Below are 24,641 nucleotides of genomic sequence, written 5' to 3'. Positions count from 1 at the left end.
CAAACGTTGCCGAACGAGGTTTTCCCGGAAGGTGGAGCGACTTAAGCGCTACCCGATATTCCGCTTCAGCCAAAACGTTTATGCAACAAATCTCCCAACCTGAGTGGGCGGCGGATTCAGAAGCAGCAGCGCATCCATCGCAACAGCGGACCCCTTTGGGGGAGTACTCCCCCCCCATCCTCCCCCGCCTCCCCGATCCAGAACGCCATCGTTAAAAGATCCCATCGCTGAGCTTGTATTTCCTAGTTTGTCGAAAGTGATACAAATACTGAAATGCAGCCAATCCCCAGTGGGACTTCTTCTAATATGCCACAAGATGCCGCCAAAGCCTGGATAATAGGAAAGTAGTACTGTAATTGCTGTCCAGGAAGTAGGAGCTAAATTTGGCCTGGGTTGTTAGTAGAAGTTAGGAGAGTCTTTTAAAGGAAAACATTTAAAAAAGTGATCTTTGTCGCGTGCTCGTTTCGGTAACGAGCTGAGACGATAAGATCAGAGCGGTTTGTCGTCACGGATGCGACACAGACCTTCTCTTTGAATGCAGCAGCAGCAGCAGCAGCCCCAAGCGCAACAATAGCGCGTACACGCTCGTCATTAAAGTGATTTATTGTGTTTTGGAAGCGGCTTACTCGGAATGTACGCGCCACCCCTGCGACTCGCAGCCGGGTGATTTCCAAATGAGGCTGGCAGTTTTGTCAAAAGCGCCGCTGCCTTAGCACAAATCTCGGCGCCTGTGACGCTAATCTCTGACACAGACGCTTGCAAATCCCTCAAAGTGCACAGAAGGAGCGTGAGGGCAAAAAGAGAAAAGACGAAAAAAAAGTGAAAACAGTGTTATGCTTGCACTTGAACGCAACATTATCTGCCTCTTCTCCGTCATGCTAACAGGCTAACGACAAGCCTCACCCTTTTTTGTTGTCACGTCGAGTTATCCTCGGTTGTTGTTTGGTTTCGTAGCATTTGACTCTGGAAATAGCCAGTAACTCTCCTTGCCAGCAGGTGGCAGCAGCTTTTGTTTAATTCACATTTACAAAACAGTAAAAGTATGTATTAATTATTACCCTGTCCACAGTGCGTTCAGGGACCAAGTTTCATTCAATTGGCCGCACCCACTAGTGACATCACAATGGCAAAGCTAGCCGAGTTAGCCAGAATCGCGACGTAGTCCTCCAAAAACGGCGATAAAGCCCAAGATCTTGCCGCCTTGAGAGGGCGCAACGTGTTAGCGTAGCGTCCGAGGCCTAGCGTAATGACTTCCCGCGCGTCGCCTCCGAGGAAATAGACCCCTGTATTTCATCTCCGCTGCTGACTGGCAGCTCGGTTATTACTTTTAATAACATTCAGCCAGCGCGAACACGCCGCAATCTGAGATTTGTATCACCTCCTATGTGTATATGTATTATTTGTGCGGCTTTATTTATGGATACCACCTACAGCGGCCTAATTATGCACGAAGATCCTCCTTCTCAAGGACGACAATGCATAAATTACAGCTATGCTCCATTTAGGTGTGCACCCCCTGGCGTCCTTCTCGGTCCTCTGGGACTTCCAAATGAAGTGGATTCTCATCGTTGGTGTCAGTCAGCGCCACCTTGCTTGCATCATTTCCTGTCAGTTGTACAACGCGCAGTGTATAGGAGGCGATATAACACAGAAATGCTGAATATGGGAATAAATTGCCTGCCTGTTGGACTCCCGAGCGCTCTGTTCTTTGGCTTGCTAATTTTTAAAATGAGTCCCGAGCTGCTCACATTTATCATTCCCGTGTCTAAACTTGTCGAGCACGTGCAATTCTGCGGTTGTTTGTCATGAGACGGGCGCAGCTCGTACGAGCAACAATCCTTGTTGTAACGCCGGCGGCTACGTGCCGTGACCCGTGTATGCGCACGTGCGCATATATGTGCGCGGGTCGTCAATGTTGGGACGGGAAAGAAAATGTGCAAAGTGAGGCGGACGGCAGACGCGGCGTTTGTTAGCGCGCTAGCTCTGTTAAGTGCACTCTGCAGGGTCGACTTAAAGGTAAGCCACTTTTCGTCTGGGACACACACACCGAGAAACACACGTTTACGCCCCCGCTGATTTGATTGCTGTCAGCTGAAAACTTTTTTTAAAATTATTTTTTCATCCGTCGCCGCTCGCGCTCGGCTGAAAGCTAAAGGCGCTAATGGTGCTGCGGCTCTCTGTTGCCGCGGCGACCGAGCCGCTCACCTGTTGACGATGGAGCCGAGGCGCGCTAAACTTTAATGACTTTTCTGTCGACGTCACTTTGGAGCCACGCGCTCGATGTCGTGTCGTTATGGCGATAGTTAATTTCGGCGATCCATCTTACCCATCTGATTTCTTCAGTATCAACCGATTAGCACGTGCTTTCGTTAAGCCCCTGGTGTCTCCCCAGTGATGAATTCGCGCGTGCCTGCACCGCTTCAGACGCTTATTCAAAGTCACGAGTGGCTCTTCTTGTTGTTTTCCCTGCAGACGACGGGCCAAACCTTCGTGACCCGCCGTTAGAGGACCGGCGGAAGAGCCGCATACCGGAGGAGTTCGCGGGCCTCCTCCACGGGTCGTCGCCGGCCTGCGAGACGCCGGAAACGCCGTACCACCTCTACAGCCCCAAACCTCGCAAGCACGCCTCGACGGGCCCGCGGCCGCCCCGCTTGAACGACGCCGGCGGAAAACCCCAAGTGGTCTACCGGACCGTATTCCACACCAGAGTCAACCAGGACCCGGATCGACGGGTGCCGTCGGGAAGGAACGGCGAGGTGGTGGAGTGCGGGGGAGGGAGCGCGCCCAAGGGCCCCGGCTACGAGGAGAGGGCCTGCACCCTGGGCAGGATGAGGTCGGTGCCGCGCGGCGTGCTGGACCTGCAGCTCTCCAAGTCCCTGTCCAAGTCGGACTCCAACCTGGTCGCCGTGTCGCCCATACAGGTGGACGGTTAATTGTGCTTAAAATAGCAACAACATGCTAGCGACCAATCGAATGCGTAGTGTAGCTTTTCTATGCATCCAAAAACACCTTACAAGTTAGTTTTAGTAGAATTTAGTCAGATATCCAACAAAAAATGATAGGCAGTTGTTGAAATAACCATCTCTTTTTGTCACTCTTCATACCAAGTTGCGATAAGAACTGGCTCGCAAACAAACAAATGTGTATTGCTACACAATTTTTTTTTTTTTTTTTTTTTTGGGGCCAGGAGGAGAGCATCTGGGAGCTTGGGCCTCGCGGCCAAGGAAGTTCGGGTGCAGGTGGCGACGGAACCACTCCGGCGGCGAAGCTGGAAAGAACGCCTTCGTTTACTGCCGAGTGGGAGGAGGTACGAGCTAATTGACGGATGCCTTCGTCATTATGACTTATAAGTACATAAGGTCAGCATCCGTCATTATCCGGCCTAATGATGACGCAGGACCAATTCCGCGTTGGTTTATTAGCCGCCCGACGCCGCGAATTAGCATGTGGAATTTAGCATGGTTCCCGGCAATTAAGACGACCTTTGCGGCGTAATTGCGCGCAGCGGGAGGGCGAGATAAGAGAAAGGCTGCGAGCCGCGCTGCGTTCTCACCGGGGAGAAGAAGGTGGCACAGTTGCATTTTTAGCGTCGTTATCTACGGAGCTTTTCGCTCATTAGTAAGCCAGACGTAGCATCTCCTTGCTAACTATTTGTTTAACTTGAGCTAATCTCTGTCTTGTGTTTGCTCAGATCGACAAGATTATGAGCTCCATCGGGGCGGGAATAAGCAGCGGACTGGATGTGAAAGACCGCAACTCAGGTAAAACACACACAAGTGCCCGCATTGTGGGAAAGAGAACGTCATTTTTGAAGGTAGAATGAAAAAAAGTTGTCATCCCTTATGGAAGAATCACAATATTACAAGGAAAAAAAAAATACTTTCAGTCTTGAGGCGACGTCGTGCTGCACGGCTCCCGCGGATTGAGGAAGTTTTACCTCGTTTCTCAAGACAGCTCAAGAGACTTAACAGATTTGCTCCCAAGCTATTTTCAGCACTTTTAATTGCTCAATCAAGCGTAACGATAACAGGCGAGGTGGGGGGGGGTGGCAGGCCCATAATATGGATTTGGGAAAAAATAGGAAATTGACCATATTTGGACATGAGGTTTCCGCCTGACAAACACAAGATGTATTTTTAAATGCCTGTCTTCTCATGAACACCCCCCACCCCCCACTTCCTTCTCTTGTGTCAATCCAAATCCCCCATTTACCATGGTTGCCAAGCAGAACCCCCCCCCCCCCCCCCCCGACCATGCTCCACTCCCCGACACACACACTAATGCACGCGCACTTTTGGGGACGTGGAAGTGGGTTGGCTCGGCTCACAGACAAAGACGCCCGGAGATGTTACGATGGCTACCATGCGCAGAGGCAGCGCAGCGGCGACAGGGGGAGAGGGAGAAGGGCGAGCGAGGAGGGGGAGAGAGAGAGAGAGAATGAGAGAGAGAGGAGACAGCAGAAGCATACAGATGAACGTGGGAGTCCTCGATGAAGAGAGTCGACAGTGCGCAGCTCCATCGCTCGCTCTTTTGCAAACACACTCACACGCTCGCGGCGCGCGCGCAGGCGAGGGAGCGCAACAGCTGAGCCGAGCCGCTCCAAAACGCACACGGGCGCCTCTCGCCCGCGGATCTCCAGCTCCAACCTGGGCCGGCCGGCCGGCAGGATTTTACACCCGGGGCGAGCGCTCTTTTCTGGATACAACTTGTGCCCTCGCCCCACCCCCCTTCCCCGCACCCTCGGCATGTTTCTAGTCTAGCCCCCCCTCCCCTTTGCCACCTCATCGGAAGGCATGGCCGGCTCGTTTGACAGCCACTTTGCCCGCCACAACATGATGTGGCAGTGCCAGCTGTCGCAGCCGGACTGCCGCTGCTACCGCGTGGACGGCTACTCCCTGCTCAAGCGTCTGCCCCTGCACCCCCTCATAGGTCCCCGATGCCCGCTGCAATCGGTGGGCCAGTGGCTGGACTCCATCGGCCTGGTCCAGTACGAGAACCACCTGCTGGCCAACGGCTTCGACAACGTCCAGTTTATGGTGAGTGGCCTTCGGCTCTGTCTGGCGTACGCGCGCCCAAGTTGTCGGATTTCCTCCTCTTTGCGCCTCCCACGCGCGACCAGCCAACGCCGCAGACGCTGACCGTTTTTTTTAAATGTATTTTTTTATTTTTTTACTTTGCGCGGCCCCTAGCAATGATGGCGGTGGAAAAGCACCTGTTGCCTGCGGATGCTCGACAGCCGTGACGCATGACCAGGAACTCAGCGGGGGTCTCTGAGCGACACCCTTGATACCAATTCACAGGAATTGATCTCGTTTTTAATCCAATTAGCGCACATGGAAAGAAATGAATGAGTGTTTTTTTAAAATGAGAATCTTGTTCCCGTGGCAACTGCAAGCGCACGTGGCCGCTGTACACGAGGACGCCAGTTGCTGTCCTCAGCCGCCTCGTGTGTTGTGATGTCTCCAGCATCTTCGCTCTACTCAAAATACGCGTTTTGCTCTTTCTGTAATGTTCAGAGGTGCCCCAAGTTGATTGAAAATAGGAATTGGTATGAGGGAAATATGTTAAAGTGATCTCGTTGGGAGGTGCTGAATTTAGTCTGGGTTGTTAGTGGAAGTTACTAAATCAAATCATCTGAAAGACTTTTTTTTTAAGCGTAATTTTGTAAGCTTTACATTGTAGGGAAATTCGTTTTTCAAATGTTTTTTATTGCCAAAATGTTTATACATCCACTTTGTTTTTGTCCCTATCTGCAGTATGAACATTTTGTCAATGGACAAACTTGAACTTTAATGCATTTCTTGTTAAAAATGCAAACGATTTTTGGAAAAAGTTGTTTTAAGCTTCCATGTTTAAAAAAACTAATGTAAGCACCTTTTCACAAGCGTCACTTTCGGACACCGCATCTTTAGCATTGGCTGCTAATTAGCGTGGTTAGCTTTAGCACTAACTAGAGATCGAAATGAACGTGTAATTCCAACCCCAACCATTTATCGTTAGCCAAGGCTAATCAACGCCGGCGTGCCCGCTAACCTTCACCAGTCAGACGAGGACGCGCATTATTTTCACGGCTAGGATGCGATTATGTGCGTGCCTAATGAAGTGTCCTGTGAGGTTAAACACGAACCAAGGACATGAAAAAGGGTGTAATGAGGACGTATGCAACAACATTCCAAATGCTCATCACCGCTGGTGTTGATCTTCTAACCGCACAGCCGTGTCATCCATCTCCATTGTGGTCTCGACCCTGCGCCACCGAGCAGGAATTTTAATTTGGTAACTATCGCGACGATGACAGCCGAGCGGGAAAAGACTCATGAGATTGATGAAGCGATACGCCCGTTGCATAGCAAAGTAGCCCGCCAAAGCCATGCGCACTCCCCGCCCCTGGAAATGCATCTTCCATATCACTACGCATACTAATGAATCCACCCGAACAATGGGAAATCTTTTTGAGTTCACAGTGCAGCCACCAGGGGGCATACTATGATATGCTGTGATGTATTTTCCAGCTTGATTCTTTCTGGTGTGCGCTTTGGCCACCTGGGGGCAGTATAAGACAGATAAATAGTTTGCAGTGTCAGCTCGTCTATCTGCTTCTCAGTACGGCAGTAATATTAGCGGAGGATCAAGAATGTGCCTGTGAGTGTTGTTATATGCTCATGCGACATGTTTTGCCAATTTTTGGGGATTGTTTTATTTTTACACAAACACATCACAACATAAGACAAAGGTAATGACATTCAAACAACCCCACACACACAAAAAATGTGGAAAAAATGACCTGATTTTTGCAGATTTTTCTCTCAAATACTGTAATTCATATCTATCGTAAGCATAAGAGGGACCAACAACGTTCTTTTATTGATTTAATTTTTTTTATTAAAAGGCAGATTCATCGGTTATCAGAATTTTATTCTGCCAAATATGGGAATGGGCCTTAAAAAAAAATCCTCATCGGTCAGGCATTGCCACATTGATGCTAATTGTTAGCCTTTAGTGTTTCCCATTGCGTTAGCGTTACAATAGCGGAGGGCTGACGTGCTTGTTATGTGTGCCAGTCCAAGTAAGACGCCCGCCAATAGTTGGCACTGGCGGCCTCACAAAGACAATAGGAAGAGCATTTGTCATATCCAAGTTCTATTAGTCAAGAACTGGCAATGAGTCGTGTGACAAAACACTTTTTTTTTTTTTTTTTTGCTAACACAACTCGCGAGTTTTTAGAGTGCATCGACGAGTGCGGAGCTGCGTAATGAAGCGGCGCCGGCGTGCTGGTCCTCGCGCCGAGTGCTTTAAAGTGGGAAAGCTCGAAATTGCCATCAAGTGCAAAATGTTTGCTCAATGTTTGCACGCTAATGTGCGCGTGTGTGTTTGGTGGCGCAGGGCAGCAACGTGGTGGAGGACCAGGACCTGCTGGAAATCGGCATCCTCAACTCGGCCCACAGACAGCGCCTCCTGCAGGCCATACGCCTCCTGCCCAGGGTGAGTCGGCGAGTCGACAAATAAGGCTCCTTGCGCACTCAACTCTATAAATCGTGCATGACACCCTAATGAGGTTCGATGGTCTTACTTTTGGCTTTAAGTGCCCGCAAATGAAGTGGTAGACAATTGTCGAAATTTGGGGTAAGCAGATTTTATTGCAGCACTTTACTGCAGTCAGCGCTTCCTTTCTCGCAGACAGTAAGGCACTCGTTCAAAAAAATAAATAAATAACAAAAAGTGTCTCTTCCACGGCAGGTGAGGCCAATCGGGTACGACGGCAACAACCCGACGTCGGTGGCCGAGTGGCTGGAGTCGCTGGAGCTGGGCGACTACACCAAGTCCTTCCTGGTCAACGGCTACACGTCCATGGAGCTGGTCAAGAAGATCTGGGAGATTGAGCTCATCAACGTGAGTCCGCAATGGATGAAAACGTTCACCAATGCGTGTAACATTCCAGCGGGGGGAGGTGGGAGGGAGGGGGGGGGGGGGGGTCTGCTGCTGCTGCTCGGTGCCGCGTTTGCCAAGGCAGCGCTGATGAAGTGATCAGCTGGAGGAGGTGCAGAGCGCCTCGTTATATAAGCATGTGGGCCGCAAGATGCTTCACAGCGTCAGGGATGCCGCCCACGTGCTGTGTGTGCGCGCGCGTGTGTGCGCATCTGTGGGATGCATATGTGACACACAGAGAGCGCGAACGCACGCTGACACGCTTCGTATACGTCCAGGGTAAGCGTGGAATTACGTAAGCCTTTGGCTGGCACGTCGTTGAAATATGATACACTGGATATACATACATATACATATGTGTTTATATATGTATATATAAATATATGTATGTACATACACACCTATACGTTTACACATAGGGCTGTGCAATTAATCGAAATTCAATTATGATTATTACACTCTGATTACAAAATTGTCATAATGGTTAAAATCAATTATTAATATGCATTTATATCCAACGCACGCGCATGTTTACATCCAAGGAAGTTCTACTACTATATACGAATTTATACATTTGCACGTTTTTAAAATTTTATAACTAATTTTATACAGTCCGTTTTGGAACTGACATCATCATCAAGAAATGTATTTGTCTTTATATTTTTCACCTTGAAACATTTTCTTGTTGTACACCCAAAAATCAATGGTCGTTTGAATAATCGAGGTTTCAATGATTCCTCGAATAATCCTGGTTAATATATTTTCTTCATGATTGAGCAGCCCTACATACACACACAGAAGTGAAAGTGTAGTGCAGTCATTTCCTACTAGAGGGTGTAGCAGCACGCAAAATGATGAAAGCCATTAATAATAGAGCCTTAGATGGCTTCGCTAGCTTTGAAGTAGGAGCAGGAAGTGATGGTTTACTTCCAATGGGAAGAGGTGGCTGCCTTCTAGAAACGTCCACAAGATGGCGCTGCTCCCCTACCACATCAGCCTGCCACGTTTGTCGCGCTCACGAGACTGACATTTGCTTTGTGGAGTGGAATGAAGACGGCAAATTAGTCTGGGATCCTCTCCAAGGTCAAATTTGGACACGCACATTTTGTGCTCATGTTGGAATAAGCAATGAATCAGTGTAGTAATATGCACCATTTTTATCCTCCTATGGGTCCAAAGGCGACCGTCAAATGACATGAGTGAGCAGCACCACCTTGTGGACACATCTTGAATGTGCCCGTCCCTTCAAAATAAGTGCCGCGCTTTTATTTTGGAATGAAGTGCAGTTAGGAAGTACAAAACAGCCATTCCGGTCCAGTTAGTTTGGAGTGGCATCCTTCCGCCCCTTGGCATGTGAAGGCCTGTTCTGCTTTGAGTGTGTGCGCGTGCGTCACAAACAGGGCCCGACTTGTCCCAGACATTCCCGTCACACTTTTTTTTTGACAAGGTGCGTGTGTGCGCCGTGTGCAAATATGCGAACGAGGAAAAAGCCAGGGCAGTCTTCCTCTCTGGCGCGGCGCTAGCCTGTTGCCATGGCGACTGCTGGTTGCCGTAGCGACGCGGGATATGGTATGAAAGCAGTTGAATGAAGCGTACGGGTGTAAGCGCGTGTGTTGTACCTGCACGACTCCGGGTGGCCCGGTGCCAGTGACGGCGAGCAGCGTGTGCGCGCTTATCACCTTTTCTGTCAGGACTCCAAGCGGACAGATTGTGCGGCGTCCCGCTGCCAGATGGTTCCGGCCTTAAATATAGACGGCGGGATCAAACCCGACTCTACGCTAACCGGCACATTCCCCGACTCACATTTTGGAAAGGAAGGACTAACAGACACATCCATATCATCATATCATATGTGCTGGATTCAATATCAACAAAAACGGCGACTGAGAAAGTCATTTTAAAGGCAAAGTCATCGTTTATGAACACAGCACATGGCCCGAGTTGAACATATGTGGCTTTTTTACATGCCGTCCGTCATTTGCTTCACCAAAGCGAGTTACTTTGCAATTCCCGTCCCAGATACAAAGTCTGATTTGTTACACAAACAGCTAGCGACATGACACATACGTTCTTCTTTCGTACGTTAAAAGGAATGACTGTCAATTGCGCAAGAGGTGACTCAAACCCTTTTTTTTTTTTTTTTGCATTGATTTTTACCTTTTTTTCCCCCCCTCCTTTCCCCGCTACGAGGCGATCGTGAATCACGCTGCGTCGTAGTAAGCCGACGGACGCCATACGAGCGCCTGGCCCGCGTCGCCATAGTGACGAGATGGAGAGGAGGAGGAGGGTAGAGAGGAAGGGAGAGCGAGCGAGCGGGCGAGAGAGCGAGAGAGAGATCAGGCAGAGACATGCAGGCGAGCTGCCGCAAGCTAAGAAGACGACGAGCTGCCGAACGAGAGGGAGAGGCCACGGCGATAAGGAGAACAAAGTGCAAGGGGACGAACGGGCCGGGACGACGTCTTGACGTTGAAGTTGCTCTCCGGGAAGGTGAGCGCCGATGTTATTGGCGCGTCCTTATCGGGACTGCTGCCGAGGATGATTGAGTGTGTCGAGGCGGCGAGCGGTGAGGAGCGGCTCCGTGTGTCCAAACATCGCTCGCACTCCTGGCGACACGTGTTTGTTTTTACGGGCGAGCTCGCAACTTCCTGCGCTCGAGTGAGAAAACGAGCCCTCCTTGTGTCAACTTTGACGGGCGGCCAACTTTTCACAGCAGCCGCAGTAAAAAGAAAAAAAAAAAATGTAAATTTAAATTGGGTCAGGTTACAAAAAGCAGTGGTGTACGGTGCCGAAAAAGTGGAGTTGGATACCGAATTTGCATCGGGCGTTTACCACTTTAGCCCTTGGTTTCGTTTGGAAAGCGGCGACATTTTCGGAAAGTGTACATCGTCGTCGTTGAGACGAACCCGTCGGCCACAACAAAGGCAAACCAGACAAAAAGCCTTTAATAATTCATAAAAGCAAACAGCTCTGGTTACGTAATCGTCCCTATACAATTTTTTTCCCCAAAGGTCTTCGAGCCACGAGTGATGCAATAAATACGACAAAGCGCTGAATAAGCATTAATCAGTGGGAATGAATCTGGCGCTTCCTTCTGCGCTCAAACTGTTTGCACTCGTTAAAGACTTTCAATCTTGAGGCGATGAAATGGCGCACAGCTCCCGCCGAGGGAGGGAAGAGACAGTTTACCAACACTTCTCAGGCAGCGCAAGAAAGTTAGCGAAAAGAGTCAACTGAAGATTCCACTGTATGTTTCTAAGCTGCTAGCATTAGCATTGCTAATGTAACTGTCAGGCTAGCCCACTTTAGGTGTTGGTTTCGTCCACACATGTGCGTATATTTTGGTCTGTTCAAGCGCCAACGCGATGGCCCTGGCGTGATGGAAATTGGGAGCGTCGGCATTTAGCTCCAAATTGTTGAGCTTCTTTCGACGCTACGACACCGGAGCAACTTGGAGAGCATAAATCATGTTGACGTGAGCAGCGTGGCGTTGTCGGCGTGTGACCCATTTGCGTGACGTCCGCAAGGAGCAACACGCCGAGGCCCACCGCGGACCGCCTCGCCTTTTGGCTTCATCTATCTTTAGACAGAATATTTGACATATTTGTATTTTTTGGGGGGATATCCGGGGCACACTAGACAACGCTGTCGTGAATATGAACACGCCACACATGATGTATTTATGTACATATCGTCGGGTTGCACCCGTGTGATTTATTGCACGCTACTTTTGCGCATGTGTGTGCGCGGCTGACGCTTCTGCATTATGAAACGCGCTTCATCTTTCCCCTCTGAAGTATTTTAGTAACCCAGAAAATAGCATCAAGTCTCATCCGAGCAAGTGTGTGCGTGCGCGTCGAGCAGTGAGGGGATCTCGTTTTCAAGTTGATCCTGCAGCATTTAACACACACACACACACACACACACACACACACGCGCGCAGTCTAGTTCCACTCCTCCTGCTATTAATGGAGATGCATCTGTCTGCGTGTAGGCGGGCCTCTTCATGCCTCCCCGCCATTGGCCGGCCGCCCTTGCCGAGCCGCCCCATTGGCTACTGTACTGTTTTATCACTTCCAACACATTGCAACCCCCCACCACCCGCCCGCCCCTTTTGGTGGCTCGTGCTGGTTGCCAGGCAACCGGTTGGCCCGTGGTTACCGTCCAGTAGTAGACCCCCCAACACATGCAGCCCTCCCATCCCAAATGTGTGGTGTAGATAAATTGTGTGTGTGCGCGCGCGTCATTTACGGGCCGGTCGATAATAATGATCCGTTCCACACACACATTAGCCAAGTGCGGGCACCGGGGGGGAGGCTCAGGTGCGAAGACGAGTTCAACAATCAATAACGGAGGAGTAAAATGAGACAAAGCGTGTCAACCTGATGATTTTAAATGGATGACTTCATAGTATCAAATATACAAGCAAATACATGCTTCAAGTGGAAGTCAACACAAACGTTTTTTTTTTTTCAAGAATATGTTCTATGCAAGCCCACTAATTGAAATAAGGCATTCTGATAAATATTGCGTTTGTGGAATAAGAGTTAATGCACCCATTTTTGGCCATCTGTGGGGGCGGCCATTTTGTCACTTCTGTCGACTGAAAATGACAACGACCAATCACGGCTGACCTGTTTTCTGAAGCTGAGCCGTGATTGGGCCTGCTGGGAACATATTGTTGAAACAAATATTTTTGGTTTGATTTCCACTTTAAGCAGCCACAATAGTACAATAAAAAATCAGCTGCTCCCCACAGAGGATAAAGAATAGATGTAGCTGTGAGGATTGTTCTATTATTTGTCTTCATGTGTTGTGGCGACAACAAATTGTGAGACGAAGTCTCATTTGTGGTTGAGCTACTCCAAGATGGCGCTGAGACGAGCGTGGATCAATAGAATCTCCATTTGAGGTGAACAGACGCCGGTGATTCTTTGACCCCCCCCCATTGGGATCGATACGCCATCTCATTGAGGTCATGGCTTAGCATTCTTGGAGTGTGGGGGGGGATTGAGCCCACGTGAGCCCACAAAAATGGATGAAGGCCAAAGGATTGTGAAGCTAATTTTGTGCGGCTTTAACTCACTTCCCGCTGTGATACGCCGTGATGTTTAGAGAATTTTCCCAATTAATTTTTGTCTTTGGCATCCCCGCTCGTCGACAGCCGCTTTCTGAGCTTTCTTTATTTGCGCCGCCTTAATCCGTGAATCAAGGCCGCTTCCATCTGCGCTAACGGCAGCGCTAACGAGATTAGCCCGGCGGCTGGCAAAGCCGAGACGGAAAATCAGCCGGCTAACGACATCAAGAGCGGACAGCGACGCCTGTGCGGGATGACATCGGGGTGACGCGGCGGCGACTGGTTCTGGGCTGGCGCCGCATGCGGCAAAGGCCATTGACATGCGGATGGTGCGGCGCCGCGCCGCAGTGTTGGCCCGCCGGCGCCTTCTTGGTCCATTCCCCGATAACAACCTCGTCTTCCCACGCCACAAAAAACAGCTGTTTTACGCGTCCCCGTGTGTGTGTTGTGTGGCTGCTGATGCGGCGCTGTGTTGCCATGGCAACAGGTGAACTTCTGCTTGAGGTCTGCTGTACTTAAAGTAGATGATGTTCTTATGACTGCTGCATCTGTAAAGTGTTATGATTGGTCAAGCATGTAGTCCATTTTTGAAAAGCCAGTTTGACCGAGCAGCATGAAATTTGGTGGGCGTGTCCTTCAGGAGTAGAGACAGAAAATGCGGGGAAAGACACAGGAAGTCTGTCATTTTGGTTTCAGGGTTAGCGACTCAAACACGCAAGGTCAGAGCTGAACCAAAAATCTCCAAAATTTAGCCGAGCAATATGATATTTGGTAGACTTCTCTTACATGAGAAGCCATACCTGAAAAGACACTGAAAAGACGCTTTGCGTTGAAGCGACCCTTTTATTTGTATATCCAAGGGGTCCAACTGCTTTGATAACTGTGCCTCTTTTATAAATAAAAAACTCGAAATTTTTGTAAAACGGTAATTGGACATAAAGGTTTTTAGATTTTACGGTGACACTATTGAAGCTCTTGTGTGTGTGTCTGCGACGGAGGCCTTTGGGGAGAATCATTACGCTGGCGGCAAGGCCTCACATTGAAGCTAATTAACACAACCGCACACACATACGCAGACGGACGCGCACCAACAGAGGTTAGTCGCGCAGGCTGGTGCGCCAAGGTGCAAACGTCCCCGCCGAAGGCCGTCGTGTTCCCGCTGCTCTTTTTTCCTCCCCACCAAAAAAAAAAAAAAAGTGGTAACTGGCACAGTCAGAGGACGCCTGGTGACCGCGGGAACAATGCAGCCTTTCATTGGCGTCCAAGTGTGTGTGTGTGTTATGCGCGTTGGGTGTAATCAGCACGAAAACAGCAACATCACAGTGCGCATTTGATGGCCCGCGCGGCGTAACGACGCTCCGTCAGATGATTCGTTCATTAAGCGCCAGAAACGATGACAACCTGCCGTCGGAGTGCGGCGAGGTTAGCAGTTAGCGCTTCCGCTGGAGACGACGTTTTGCAAATGTGGAACGCTTTGATTTACTCGCCGCTCATTTGCATCAAGCTGCCTTCAAGCTACCCTGGCGACGGCGATCCGACGAGAGTTTATCGTGACAAATGCAAAGCATCATGCAAAAATTATCATTAAAAAGTGGCTTTTGCAAGATGGGAAAGGATCGCGTTTGACACCAAATTTTGCACTCAATAAAATATGGAAATGAGGTCTGAGAGAAGAAGTAGGAAGTTTGAGAAATGTCCCAAATTGGTTATCTAGAAAATGTCACTTTCAAATCGGTCAAACATTTTTTTTTAATTAAATTAATCACGCATTTAAAAAACGCAAAGACAGATCAATAGATTGCTAAAGAAAAAAAGTAAACTAATAAATTTTCCGCAATGAATAATCTGCTAAATTTAGTGTTAAATTATGTATTATGTGGCAAAATAAAAAATGCAAACCATAATAAAAAATAATAATTGTATGTAATGAGTGAATCATCTTTTTTGGTAGATTATTGTTAAAAAAAATTGAATGCAAAAATGTTTTAATGAAAATGAAAATCAATTTCATTTGGGGGTTAAAATAAAGTAAAAACAATAAAATCTAAATATTTGATGTAATGAAAAGTCTTTTGGGTACATTATTTCTCAAATGTAGGAATCTGCTTTTGGAGTCCTTTATCAATAATATTGAAAATAAGTGAGATATTATTGATTTTAATTGTCACATTTCAGATTGGGAGAAATGCCCATAGGTCACAGTCAATTACAAATAAAGGCAACTCGGCATTTTACTTTATTATTTTTTTCAAGAGAAGTCAAGAATGTATTGATGTTATTAGTTCAAGTGTTTACCGTGGTTGTCTTTGTGCTCCGCTCAGGTTCTGAAGATTAGTCTGATCGGGCACCGCAAACGGATCTTGGCCTCGTTGGGGGACCGACTCCACGAGGACACCCCCCAGAAGCCCCCGCGGGCCATCTCCCTCCGGGTGAGTTGCGTCCAGGTCTCGCCGGAAGCCTTGCCGCCCGCCCGGCGCTCCCGACCCCACCCGAGCGCCTGTCGGCTTTGTGCGCAGGAGCCCGGCGGCAACCACACCCCCCCACAGCTCAGCCCGGCGGCGTACGCGGCGGGGGTCCCGGGCGGCTCCCTGGACGTGCAGCACCTCATCATGCAGGCGGACGCGCGGCGGCGCCAGCGCAGCAACGACAACTACTTTGACGACGTGCCGCGGTCCAAACTGGAGCGGCAGATGGCCCAAGTCAGCATGGTGGGTGACGGGAGGCGCTCGTGTCCGCGTTAACGCCTCCCCCGGCCCCGACGTCTGATTGGCTGTCGTTTGCAGGCTGGCGAGTGGTGCGAGCCCATCACGTTGCGTCCGCCCAACGAGGCCACCTCGTCCACGCCCGTTCAGTACTGGCAGCACCACCCCGAGAAGCTCATCTTCCAGTCGTGCGACTACGAAGCTTACGTGAGTCGCCCTCTTGTTCCAAACAGTATTTCAATTATCATTTCATGACATATGTTAATAATCATGCCTGAATATGTACATGATGAAATAGACGTACAGCCGTCGCTCTCTGTAGGCATAAAAAGCAGGAATAAAGTGGTCATTCAATCGTTTTAAACAAAAACTAGGCTGTGTATATAAATACTCAAATTTACAGGCTCAAACTAGTGTGCCGCCATCTAGTGGTCGACAATGGAATTGCACCCCCCACAAAAATTCGCTGAGCCGCAATGGAAGAGAAGTTGCTGGTTTTTTATTATGACACAAATGACTACTTTTTTATTGGTCAGGGCACTCCAAACAAGCTGGTCCCGTTCCTTCGAGCGGACACATGAATCGAGGGCGCGGCAGGCAGCCGAAATGGATTAAGTGTCTCCCCACCCTCCCGCCCCCGAAAAAACTGATTTAAAAAATGTCATCTTTTAATCTTTATCTGGAATGTGCCAAACCATCTGCTGTGGATTAGACGTCCGATTGGTGGTGGAGTTTGGAAATTGACGCCATGTTGTTGTGCGTGCGTGCGTGCAGTACCTGGGCTCCATGCTGGTGAAGGAGCTGCGGGGCACCGAGTCCACGCACGACGCCTGCGCCAAGATGAGGGTACGCGCCGCCGATACTCGCGCCATCGGGCGCGGAGGAGAAAGCTAGTCGCGTGTCGCTCGGTCGCCGTGGCGTCAAGTGATTGGTTTCCGCTTGTGTCGCTCTCTGTCGCCGCCCACCAAGAAGTCGACGGAGCAGATGAAGAAGGTGCCCACCATCATCCTCTCCGTGTCCTACAAGGGAGTCAAGTTCATCGACGCCACCAATAAGGTAACGCCTGCCGCAAAAGACACTTTGATTTGTTTCTTTTTTTTACTCTTTAATTCAATTTAATTGTATTTTTTTTATTTGATTACATTTTTACTTATTCAGTAGTTTTATTTGTCATTCTTGCATCACTCACTGGGAAAAATGTTGACAAATGTTTGTTCCATAATCTTTGCGTTGCCCACTGAGCATTTTTATTTTATTTTGTTTGAACTGGTTTAAATGTATTTTACAATTTGAATTTATAATTCAAATGTTTAATTTTCGATGTGAAAAGACAAATAAAATTGTTAAAATAATGAGTTAAGGAACAAACCTTTTTTTGATTTATTTAAATATTTTTTCAATAATGTTTGCAAACCTCACGTTTGTTTAAGTTAATTGTTTTTTGGGGATTTTATTTTATTTTTTCCCCTGCGAAAGTACGAAAAATAATGGTGAAAAAGTGCCCGTAAATGTTATTTTATTTATTTATTTTTTTCATTGCATTTTCTCGCTTGGAAATTTTGCAGAAATATGTGGAAAGTACCCTGATATTTGTATTTTATTTTATGTTGCTTTATTTTTACTATGCATGTTCCTCAGCCCTCCGGTGGGGAATTGAAGGAAATATCTGGATAAAGAGCCTTCATTTTATTTCGTTGTATTTTGTGATAAATATTCATGATCAGCCATTACATTTTGTACAAGCCAGTAAGCAGCTTTTTAGAAGTAATATTTCCAATTTTATTTATATATTTAAATTGTATATTTTTTTTTTCTAAACCAGCCAAATCTAAAGTGTGTGTGATGTGTGTCACATTGGCGCAGAGCATCCTCCATTCCAGAATCTTGCCCTTTAATGAGTCTTCTCCTTCTCCTCCTCCTTGTTGTCATCACCGCAGGACAAAAGCTCCCAAAGCAGAACGCTGCATGAAATATGCGCTGAATAATAAATGCCGTTTGTTTAGCGTCTCGCCGGAGACAACGGCGGAATCCTAACGACGCGGCCGCGCTTTTGTCCGCAGAACATCATCGCCGAGCACGAGATCCGCAACATCTCGTGCGCCGCTCAGGATCCCGAGGACCTGTCCACCTTCGCCTACATCACCAAAGACCTCAAGTCCAGCCACCACTACTGCCACGTCTTCACCGCCTTTGATGTGGTACGCGTGGATTTTCTTTGTCCTCTGCGATCAACAACTAATATATCTGAAATTTACGGAAACCTCAATTCTAAATTGAATTAATCGGATGCAGACTGTTTAATCCTTTAAATTCACATCACTTTGAGGAAACAACAAGACCACTCGCAAGTTCTCCAAATAAGAAGCACAGCATGCTTGCTTCAAGTTTATTTTGTAATTCAGTGCTGAAATTTACTACAAAACTGACACTTACAATGAGAACTAAACATTGTCAACACCAAAATATTCGACCAAACCATATAATTTTGACACTCCGCTAGTTTTATGCTCACGTTATGTAACGTGAAACGCCATCGACAGGCTAATGGAAATTAGCGTAGCTGTTACGGTAATAATAAACATTGAAAACGTGCCGTGGCATTACATTCAACAAAAGAGAATTGTAAATTGTATATTTAAACATCATTAGGTTTAATCCACTAGCATAATGCTAACATGTAATGCCAAATACTATTGATGGGCTTACATAAATTAGCATTGAACAATTTATCCATTTTCTAAAATTTGTTAATGACAATCATCTTCAAACAACGGCGACGTAACACACACGGAGCAGCAACACATACAGAGTTGCCTGGAGTGCAATATTTGGCAGAATAAAATTCAGATAACCAATTAATCAGCTGATTTAATTGAAAGTATATATGAGAACCAAAATAATGCCATTTTTGGTACAATTTTTATTTTTGACAATCATATGTTGTGCAATCTGAAATTGGAGAAAACAATTATCAGATTTTTTTTTTGTTTGTATTTGAAAAGGGCTAATATATGCAGGTAAAAACAATCACTGTAAAATCCGCGGCATCCACGCTGTTGACGCCTCATCTCCCGTTTCAGAACCTGGCGTACGAGATCATCCTGACGCTGGGCCAGGCCTTCGAGGTGGCCTACCAGCTGGCGCTGCAGGCGCGCAAGAGCGGCCACGGCTCGTCCACGCTGCCCGAGAGCTTCGACAGCAAGCCCGGCAAACCCGTGCCCAAGCCGCGCGGCGTCAACATCCGCAAATCCGTAAGCCCGACGACCCCCGCCGCGAGCTCACGCCGCGCTAATCGTCCGGCGGGGCCGTCCTGCCGCCGGGCCCATGGATGAGCTCCCGTCACTCTGTGTGTGGGAAAGGAGACAAACATGACAACGAGAGGGACAAAAGCAGCTTTCAATCCTCAATAAGTGGAAATGAATCTTAATTTGTCTTATTTTTTTAACTGGACAAATGAGTTTGGTGCCGAAGTATTTGGCAAATGCGCTTTGCCGACTCCAAAATCGAGAGTGAAACCCAAAACGGATAGTCACAAACTGAACTGAAGGAAAAAAATCTTTTTTTTTTGTTTTGTTTAAGAAAATCATATCTTTCGCCACAAAAAAAGTTGGAGTTTGAACCAAATTAGTAGATTTGCAAGAAATAGTTGTCATGGGAGAAAATGAAGGTGCATGCAAACTGCAAGTAGTCACTTCTCATAAGAAGAAAAAAGTAAATAGTTGCAATCTTTCATAGTCCCCATTCAAGAAAATAATCTGATTCTTCAGAAAAAAGACATTACGTGGATAAACCTGGATTTTTTTTCCAGTAAAGTTGCCTGTTTTTTGAGGGATTTTTTTTTTTTTTTTTAAAGTTAGTCTTACGTGACTAAAGTTGGAGATTTTTGAGAGTCTTAGTTTGTTTTTTTTTAAACCTGGAAAAAAGTTGGAATAATATAACATAATAACAATAAAAAAAATAATAAAAAAACGTTTTTCCCAAGTTAAAGCGGAAGTCAACCCACTAGTTGAAACACGACATTCTGATTAATTTTGCGTTTGTGGAATATAAGTTAAGCAGCAAAATACACTCTGTTTTTAGCCATCTCTGGGGGCGGCCATTTTGTCTTCTGTAGACTGAAAATGACATCACAACTGCTCACAACAACCAATCACGGCTCAGATTCAGAAAACGGGTCAGCCGTGATTGCGTTGACTTCCTTTTTAAGCACTTAAAAGGCTTCAATCCTATAATAGGACTTTTTTATTCATTTTTTTAAAATGCCAGTATAATTTGTATTACTCCACATTTTTAAATGTTTTATTTTCAGCATTTTTACTTCCTGTCCCAATACTTTTATCCTTTCCGTGCATTTCCATTGAGCTGACTGCGCCACCGTAATGCGGCGTGCACCTTTAATGGCCCGGCGTGCCGCTCCCGAGCATCTCCCGGGACCCTCCTTGCCATCACGGCATGTGTGTGCGCGCGTTCCCGCATCTCCTCCGGGGCCGCCTTTGACCTCTGTGTGACCTCTGTATGCCCCCTGTGCAGGTCATCATGTCGCCCTCGGGCCGCTGGTCACTGGGCCACATTTACACCCCCCACCGGCCTCCTCTCCACCCTCCTCCTCTTCCTCCCTCCCGACTCTTCCATCTCGCTCAGTCGCAGGTCCTCCTCACTTTTCCTTTCCTACCCGTGCGTTTGCTTGGTTTTCTTTTTTTTTTGTTTTTCTTTTCTTTGGGCATTTTGTCATTCGGCGCGTGGGACAGGCTGAGCTCACACTTTGGACCACCCTAATGATGATGTCGTGTGCGCGTGTTGCTAATCCTTTAACAAGATTGTGTGTGTGTGTAATACGAGTTTGCAGCAGCGTGTCGACGTGTGGAGATTAGCCTTGTTACCGCTAATGACACTGATCCCCCCCCCCCCCTTCCTCCCCCCCTCCTCTTCCTCCTCATTTTGACATTGAAGCAGCCCACCAAAGCGAGCGATGTGATTGGCTGGAATGCGCTTAAAGTGTTTGCTTCCATTTCATCTGTCACCTGCGGCCTCGGCAGCGATTGATTGTTGCTAAAGGTTGCTCAACGGCTTAAACGTGGGACGTCACGTCGGTTACGCAGAGCGAAAAAAATGATTTGGAAATGATTGGCTTGTTTCTCATGCGTTTGTTTCTGAATGTAATGTGAGCATGTTGTAGGTTTGTTGTTTTCAGATGTATCTGGGGTCTCTTTTGAAAACTGGATGCATTGCAAAACTTAAAAAACAAAAATACAGAATGGAAGGAACACTGTATCACAGAAATGATCAGCCATTGGAACAGGAACATAAGAGAGTCAAATAGAAAATAATAAAAAATAAATGATGCAATGCATCCGACCTCATTGACATGCTCAAAAAGGAGTAGGAAGTAAAATGCCACCACCCAAAAAAATGAAAGAAAATACTTAGTTCTCCTAATACCACCATAACGACCAACATTAAAATACAGTGGTGTACTGGGTCTCCATGGTCATCATAAATGAGATGTTATGCAAAAACTTTCACTCAAATTAGCTACATTCATTCTTTGGTGCTTTTTTGTGTGCGTGTGTGTTCAGATGGAGCAGGCGTCCATGGAGCAGAAGGGCCACGCCAACGTGCCGTGGATAGTGGAGCCGGGTCAGGAGGCCAAGAGAGGAGTCAACACCAAGTACGAGACCACTATTTTTTAACATGTCGCCTTGTGCACTCCTGCGTGTGCGTGCCTTTGCGAGGGCGGGCGTAGGAGGGGGCGGGGCCCGGAGGGGGCGGAGTTGTCGCTCAGTTGGGGCTGGGGGGGTCTCGAGCCGAGCACGAAAGCAAAAAAGCATCCCGCCAGTCCTTCCTCCTCCTCCGTTAGGCCACCTGCATGACGACGCTTGGGGTGCACTTCTGTTTCCACCTCTAGGGGGCAGCGTCGTCATCCCCCACTTCCTGTTTGTGGGTCAGTCATTTCCTTTCTTTCCTTTTTTTTTCCTTTCTTTCTGCGTTGTTCTTAATTGTTTGAGCGTCTCGCCCCCTGACAACTTGATTGACAAGATGCAGCAGTGTTTTAGCTGCCTGGGAGGCCGTTGTCCTAGCGACAGCAGCAAGTTGAGGAGCACTTTTGGTTTTGTTGTCTTTTTTCTTCCTTTTCGTTCCATCAAATAGCTCTTCAATGTTACTAGCTGGATTATTGGGGTGTTTTTATAAAGCATGTGGCTCTTGAGGCGCATGGCGGCCATTTTGCTGAGGGACGGGGGGGGGGGGGGGGTTTATACCGAGGGCTCTCCCGATAAGTGATGTCATCTCATTTTGCAGGGCAGTGGCGGACGCTCATGTCTTTTACTGTGGAAATCAAAGAATGTAGCCAGCCATAAACACACGGACCTTGTCAGGCGTAACACGCACGCTCATTTCAAAGGACTACAAACATGGATGCCCCCCCCCACCCTCTCTCTGTTCCGCGTTTAAGCTTGACTACTATGTCCGGACCAACACACACACGCACACGTACAAACAAAAAACGGGGGACTGAATGTTCTGCTCCAGCCTTTTTTGGGGGGAGGTTACCATGGAGATGGACAAGTGGGCATGTCATTTATTTTTTATTTTTTAATTTGAGAAATTCTTCAAAGTGAGAAGACTAGGTATCGATGTTTAACATGAGAGTATTATAACGCCAGCCTGATTATCTTGTGCAATTCTCATCTGCTGTCGTCCTTATGTCACATTTATTTTTCTACCGGACCGATGGCCGCCCCCCCTTTAAAAACAAATAATGCACACACAGACAAAAAAAGAAGCGTGACTGTGCGGACCTCCGTCCCTCCTCTCTGGACTGTGTTCAACTACTGTACGTATGGGAAGTGAGGCTATAAAATGTACATAAATATTTTGCCAGCTCATTGTTGATAGCTGTAATGTAAAAGATGGACAGACGGTTTGTGGCACTGGAAACTAAAGCTAAACAAAGACAAAAAGTAGACGACGTGGTAGATGTATTTGGGGTGACATTCATGTAAATAGGCTTGGGACTTCCAGCACGCTGATTTTTGTAATTTTATGCCATTATTTATAACCCTGTAAAGCACACATGGAATAAAATATGACTTGTACAACCATGATGGAGAGTGGCGAATTTATTTCTCTTTTCACAGCACAAGACTACCAACAGAGTGTATGGCGTCTCACCTCACTAAATGTGCATTTGTTTTTGAGGGATAAAAAGTCATAATACCATGGGTTTTAGTTTAAGTATTTTTTGAAAGTTATCTCATTTATACAATTAGTTTTTAAACAAATCTTAAAGAAAAGTCAATATGAGGGGGAAAAAAATTGTTTTTTTTTAATTTTACTATTACACGTATAAAGCTGTAATAATTTGAATTAAATATTTTCACAAAATTTAGTGGCTTAAGATGAAATAAGGCTTTCTTCGGAAGAATTTATCTGGATGTAATTCACTGATCCAAGAAATGTGTTTCTTTTTCTTTTAATTTTGACAAAGGGAAGTGAATTGTGACGTGCACAAACGCTGCCGTGTCCCTCAAGTGCGACGATCCTGCAACAAAGTAAAATGTCTTTGTGAGAAACGGCAACAAACGACAAACATTTGCTCGTGTGCACACTTTAAGCTAAGAAAAGGCCACGCACTCGGTCGTCATTTTGCCGCACCTGTGTACCTCGTGCACTTTATGAAACCCCTCGTGCACACCTGTCTCCAAATCATCTTCAGGTCTGACGTCATTCAAAACATCTGCTTGCTTGTAACATTCTGCTTGCTTGTAAAAAAAAATTACAATAAATGTAAAAAAAATATTGATCACCCGGGTGGGAATGTTTGTTTCCGGATTTATAACATTCCTCATTTTCCTTTTTTTTTTCCCCTCGTTTTCCCGGTTTGGGTTTCACTTCCGGGTCGTGGCTAGATTGAGCGCTAAATATTTTAAGACAATGTTGAGGTAGCAAACAACAAATTAGACATCTTGCGTGTCGCGAATCACCCCCTAAGGGTACATGCAGAGTTTAGAATTATTTTTTAAAATAATACTTGAATAAAAAAAGACCGTTTGGCTATTGACGGTAAAGACTTGTTTGGCCGGGTGATTGTCCCACGCTGGACGAGAAAGCTCAACGCTGGACAGTGAAGGTTGGTACAAAGCTAACGTTCAGCTTTTTATTAAACGTGTGAAAATTGTAGCATTGTGTTTTACTATTCAACGTTAACAGTTTGACATACACGTGTCGTTTCTGCTCCATTATTTTTTTCCCCTGCCATTCTGGAAAAAACAATTGTTGCTTTTTTTGTCATTTTTTTCAATGTGCCCAAACAACAGTTTCGGGCTGTGAAGTCGGCCTTGTATGTTTAAATTTACCATCCTGTCTTTTTTTTTTAATTCACATATAGACCCGTGTATTCAGGAGCCCAAGGTTTGAGGAATCATCCCACAAAAGATTTATTAAAACGCTAACTACGGTTTTTACCCTTCACTGTGGGTCGGACAATCAACCAGTACTCAACAAAGAGCTGTGGCGTTCGCTTTGTTCAGTGCGTGAGAGGAGGTGAGCGTCGTCGCAGGCTACTTGCAATGCCTTCTTACTCACCTGACCTTGCTCTGTCTAATTTCTTTTTTTTCTTTTCCAATCTCTAGGGAGTCACAAAGGGAACTCATTTTGAAGACGTGACGACAGTGCTGTGGAGGATCCCCGACGAATAATTCTAGAAGGTTGGGAAAGTGCATACTCCGGGGGATGAGTTTTAACTTTAAAAAAGTGAATAGTTTTGTGTTTCCTGACGCTTTTAACATGATATTGTGCTGTGAATAGAGGAAAGAGCGGTGAGGAGCACATGATGGAGACCTTCATTGTCTGACAAATTTCCTGACAGCCGTGATTTTGCCACCGTAGAACTTCCTGCGCCGGCCATCCATGTGAAGACGCAGCAAGTAGATGTTTGGGTG

The 24,641-nt window shown here is 46.9% G+C and overlaps 2 protein-coding genes and 1 long non-coding RNA gene across 14 annotated transcripts in view; 2 read left to right on the top strand and 1 right to left on the bottom strand.

Annotated features, from left to right (window-relative positions):
* Positions 1-22,805, top strand: part of anks1b (ankyrin repeat and sterile alpha motif domain containing 1B) — a 50,574-nt gene extending 27,769 nt beyond the window's left edge. Inside the window, exons 14-28 of one of the 4 annotated variants that reach the window (XM_086022396.1) lie at positions 2,473-2,921; positions 3,188-3,307; positions 3,692-3,761; positions 4,930-5,036; positions 7,384-7,482; positions 7,738-7,890; positions 15,322-15,429; positions 15,517-15,708; positions 15,784-15,909; positions 16,477-16,548; positions 16,675-16,758; positions 17,763-17,900; positions 18,783-18,953; positions 21,279-21,370; positions 22,000-22,805. In XM_086022396.1, coding sequence (XP_085878522.1) covers positions 2,473-2,921; positions 3,188-3,307; positions 3,692-3,761; positions 4,930-5,036; positions 7,384-7,482; positions 7,738-7,890; positions 15,322-15,429; positions 15,517-15,708; positions 15,784-15,909; positions 16,477-16,548; positions 16,675-16,758; positions 17,763-17,900; positions 18,783-18,953; positions 21,279-21,370; positions 22,000-22,048 — 2,030 coding nt within the window. In that variant the 3' untranslated portion in view covers positions 22,049-22,805. Of the gene's footprint in view, positions 1-2,472; positions 2,922-3,187; positions 3,308-3,691; positions 3,762-4,929; positions 5,037-7,383; positions 7,483-7,737; positions 7,891-15,321; positions 15,430-15,516; positions 15,709-15,783; positions 15,910-16,476; positions 16,549-16,671; positions 16,759-17,762; positions 17,901-18,782; positions 18,954-20,232; positions 21,113-21,278; positions 21,371-21,999 lie in introns of those variants that run through there. The other 3 variants (XM_086022395.1, XM_086022394.1, XM_086022393.1) reach the window with 3 other exon arrangements.
* A 129-nt stretch (positions 22,806-22,934) lies between these two features.
* Positions 22,935-24,301, bottom strand: LOC147126415 (uncharacterized). Its single transcript, XR_015084760.1, has 3 exons — positions 24,166-24,301; positions 23,356-23,462; positions 22,935-23,242 (listed from the first exon to the last, which is right to left on the bottom strand). It is a non-coding gene; the product is annotated as an uncharacterized LOC147126415 (long non-coding RNA).
* The window catches only part of LOC147126408 (N-acetylglucosamine-1-phosphotransferase subunits alpha/beta-like), a 66,214-nt gene continuing 65,134 nt past the window's right edge, over positions 23,562-24,641 (top strand). For 4 of the 9 annotated variants that reach the window (XM_086022406.1, XM_086022404.1, XM_086022405.1 and 1 more), the window contains exons 1-4: positions 23,565-23,830; positions 24,089-24,243; positions 24,333-24,407; positions 24,508-24,626. The gene's annotated coding sequence lies outside the window, so the exon portion shown is untranslated. Of the gene's footprint in view, positions 23,831-24,088; positions 24,244-24,332; positions 24,408-24,507; positions 24,627-24,641 lie in introns of all 9 variants that reach the window. The other 5 variants (XR_015084759.1, XR_015084758.1, XM_086022402.1 and 2 more) reach the window with 2 other exon arrangements.

Source organism: Filicampus tigris, chromosome 22 (genome assembly GCF_054856515.1).
Source record: "Filicampus tigris isolate MCC_2025a chromosome 22, RoL_Ftig_1.0, whole genome shotgun sequence".
Taxonomy (NCBI): domain Eukaryota; kingdom Metazoa; phylum Chordata; class Actinopteri; order Syngnathiformes; family Syngnathidae; genus Filicampus; species Filicampus tigris.
The sequence above is the reverse complement of the archived record's forward strand: the minus strand, read 5'-3'. Positions and strand labels throughout refer to the sequence as shown.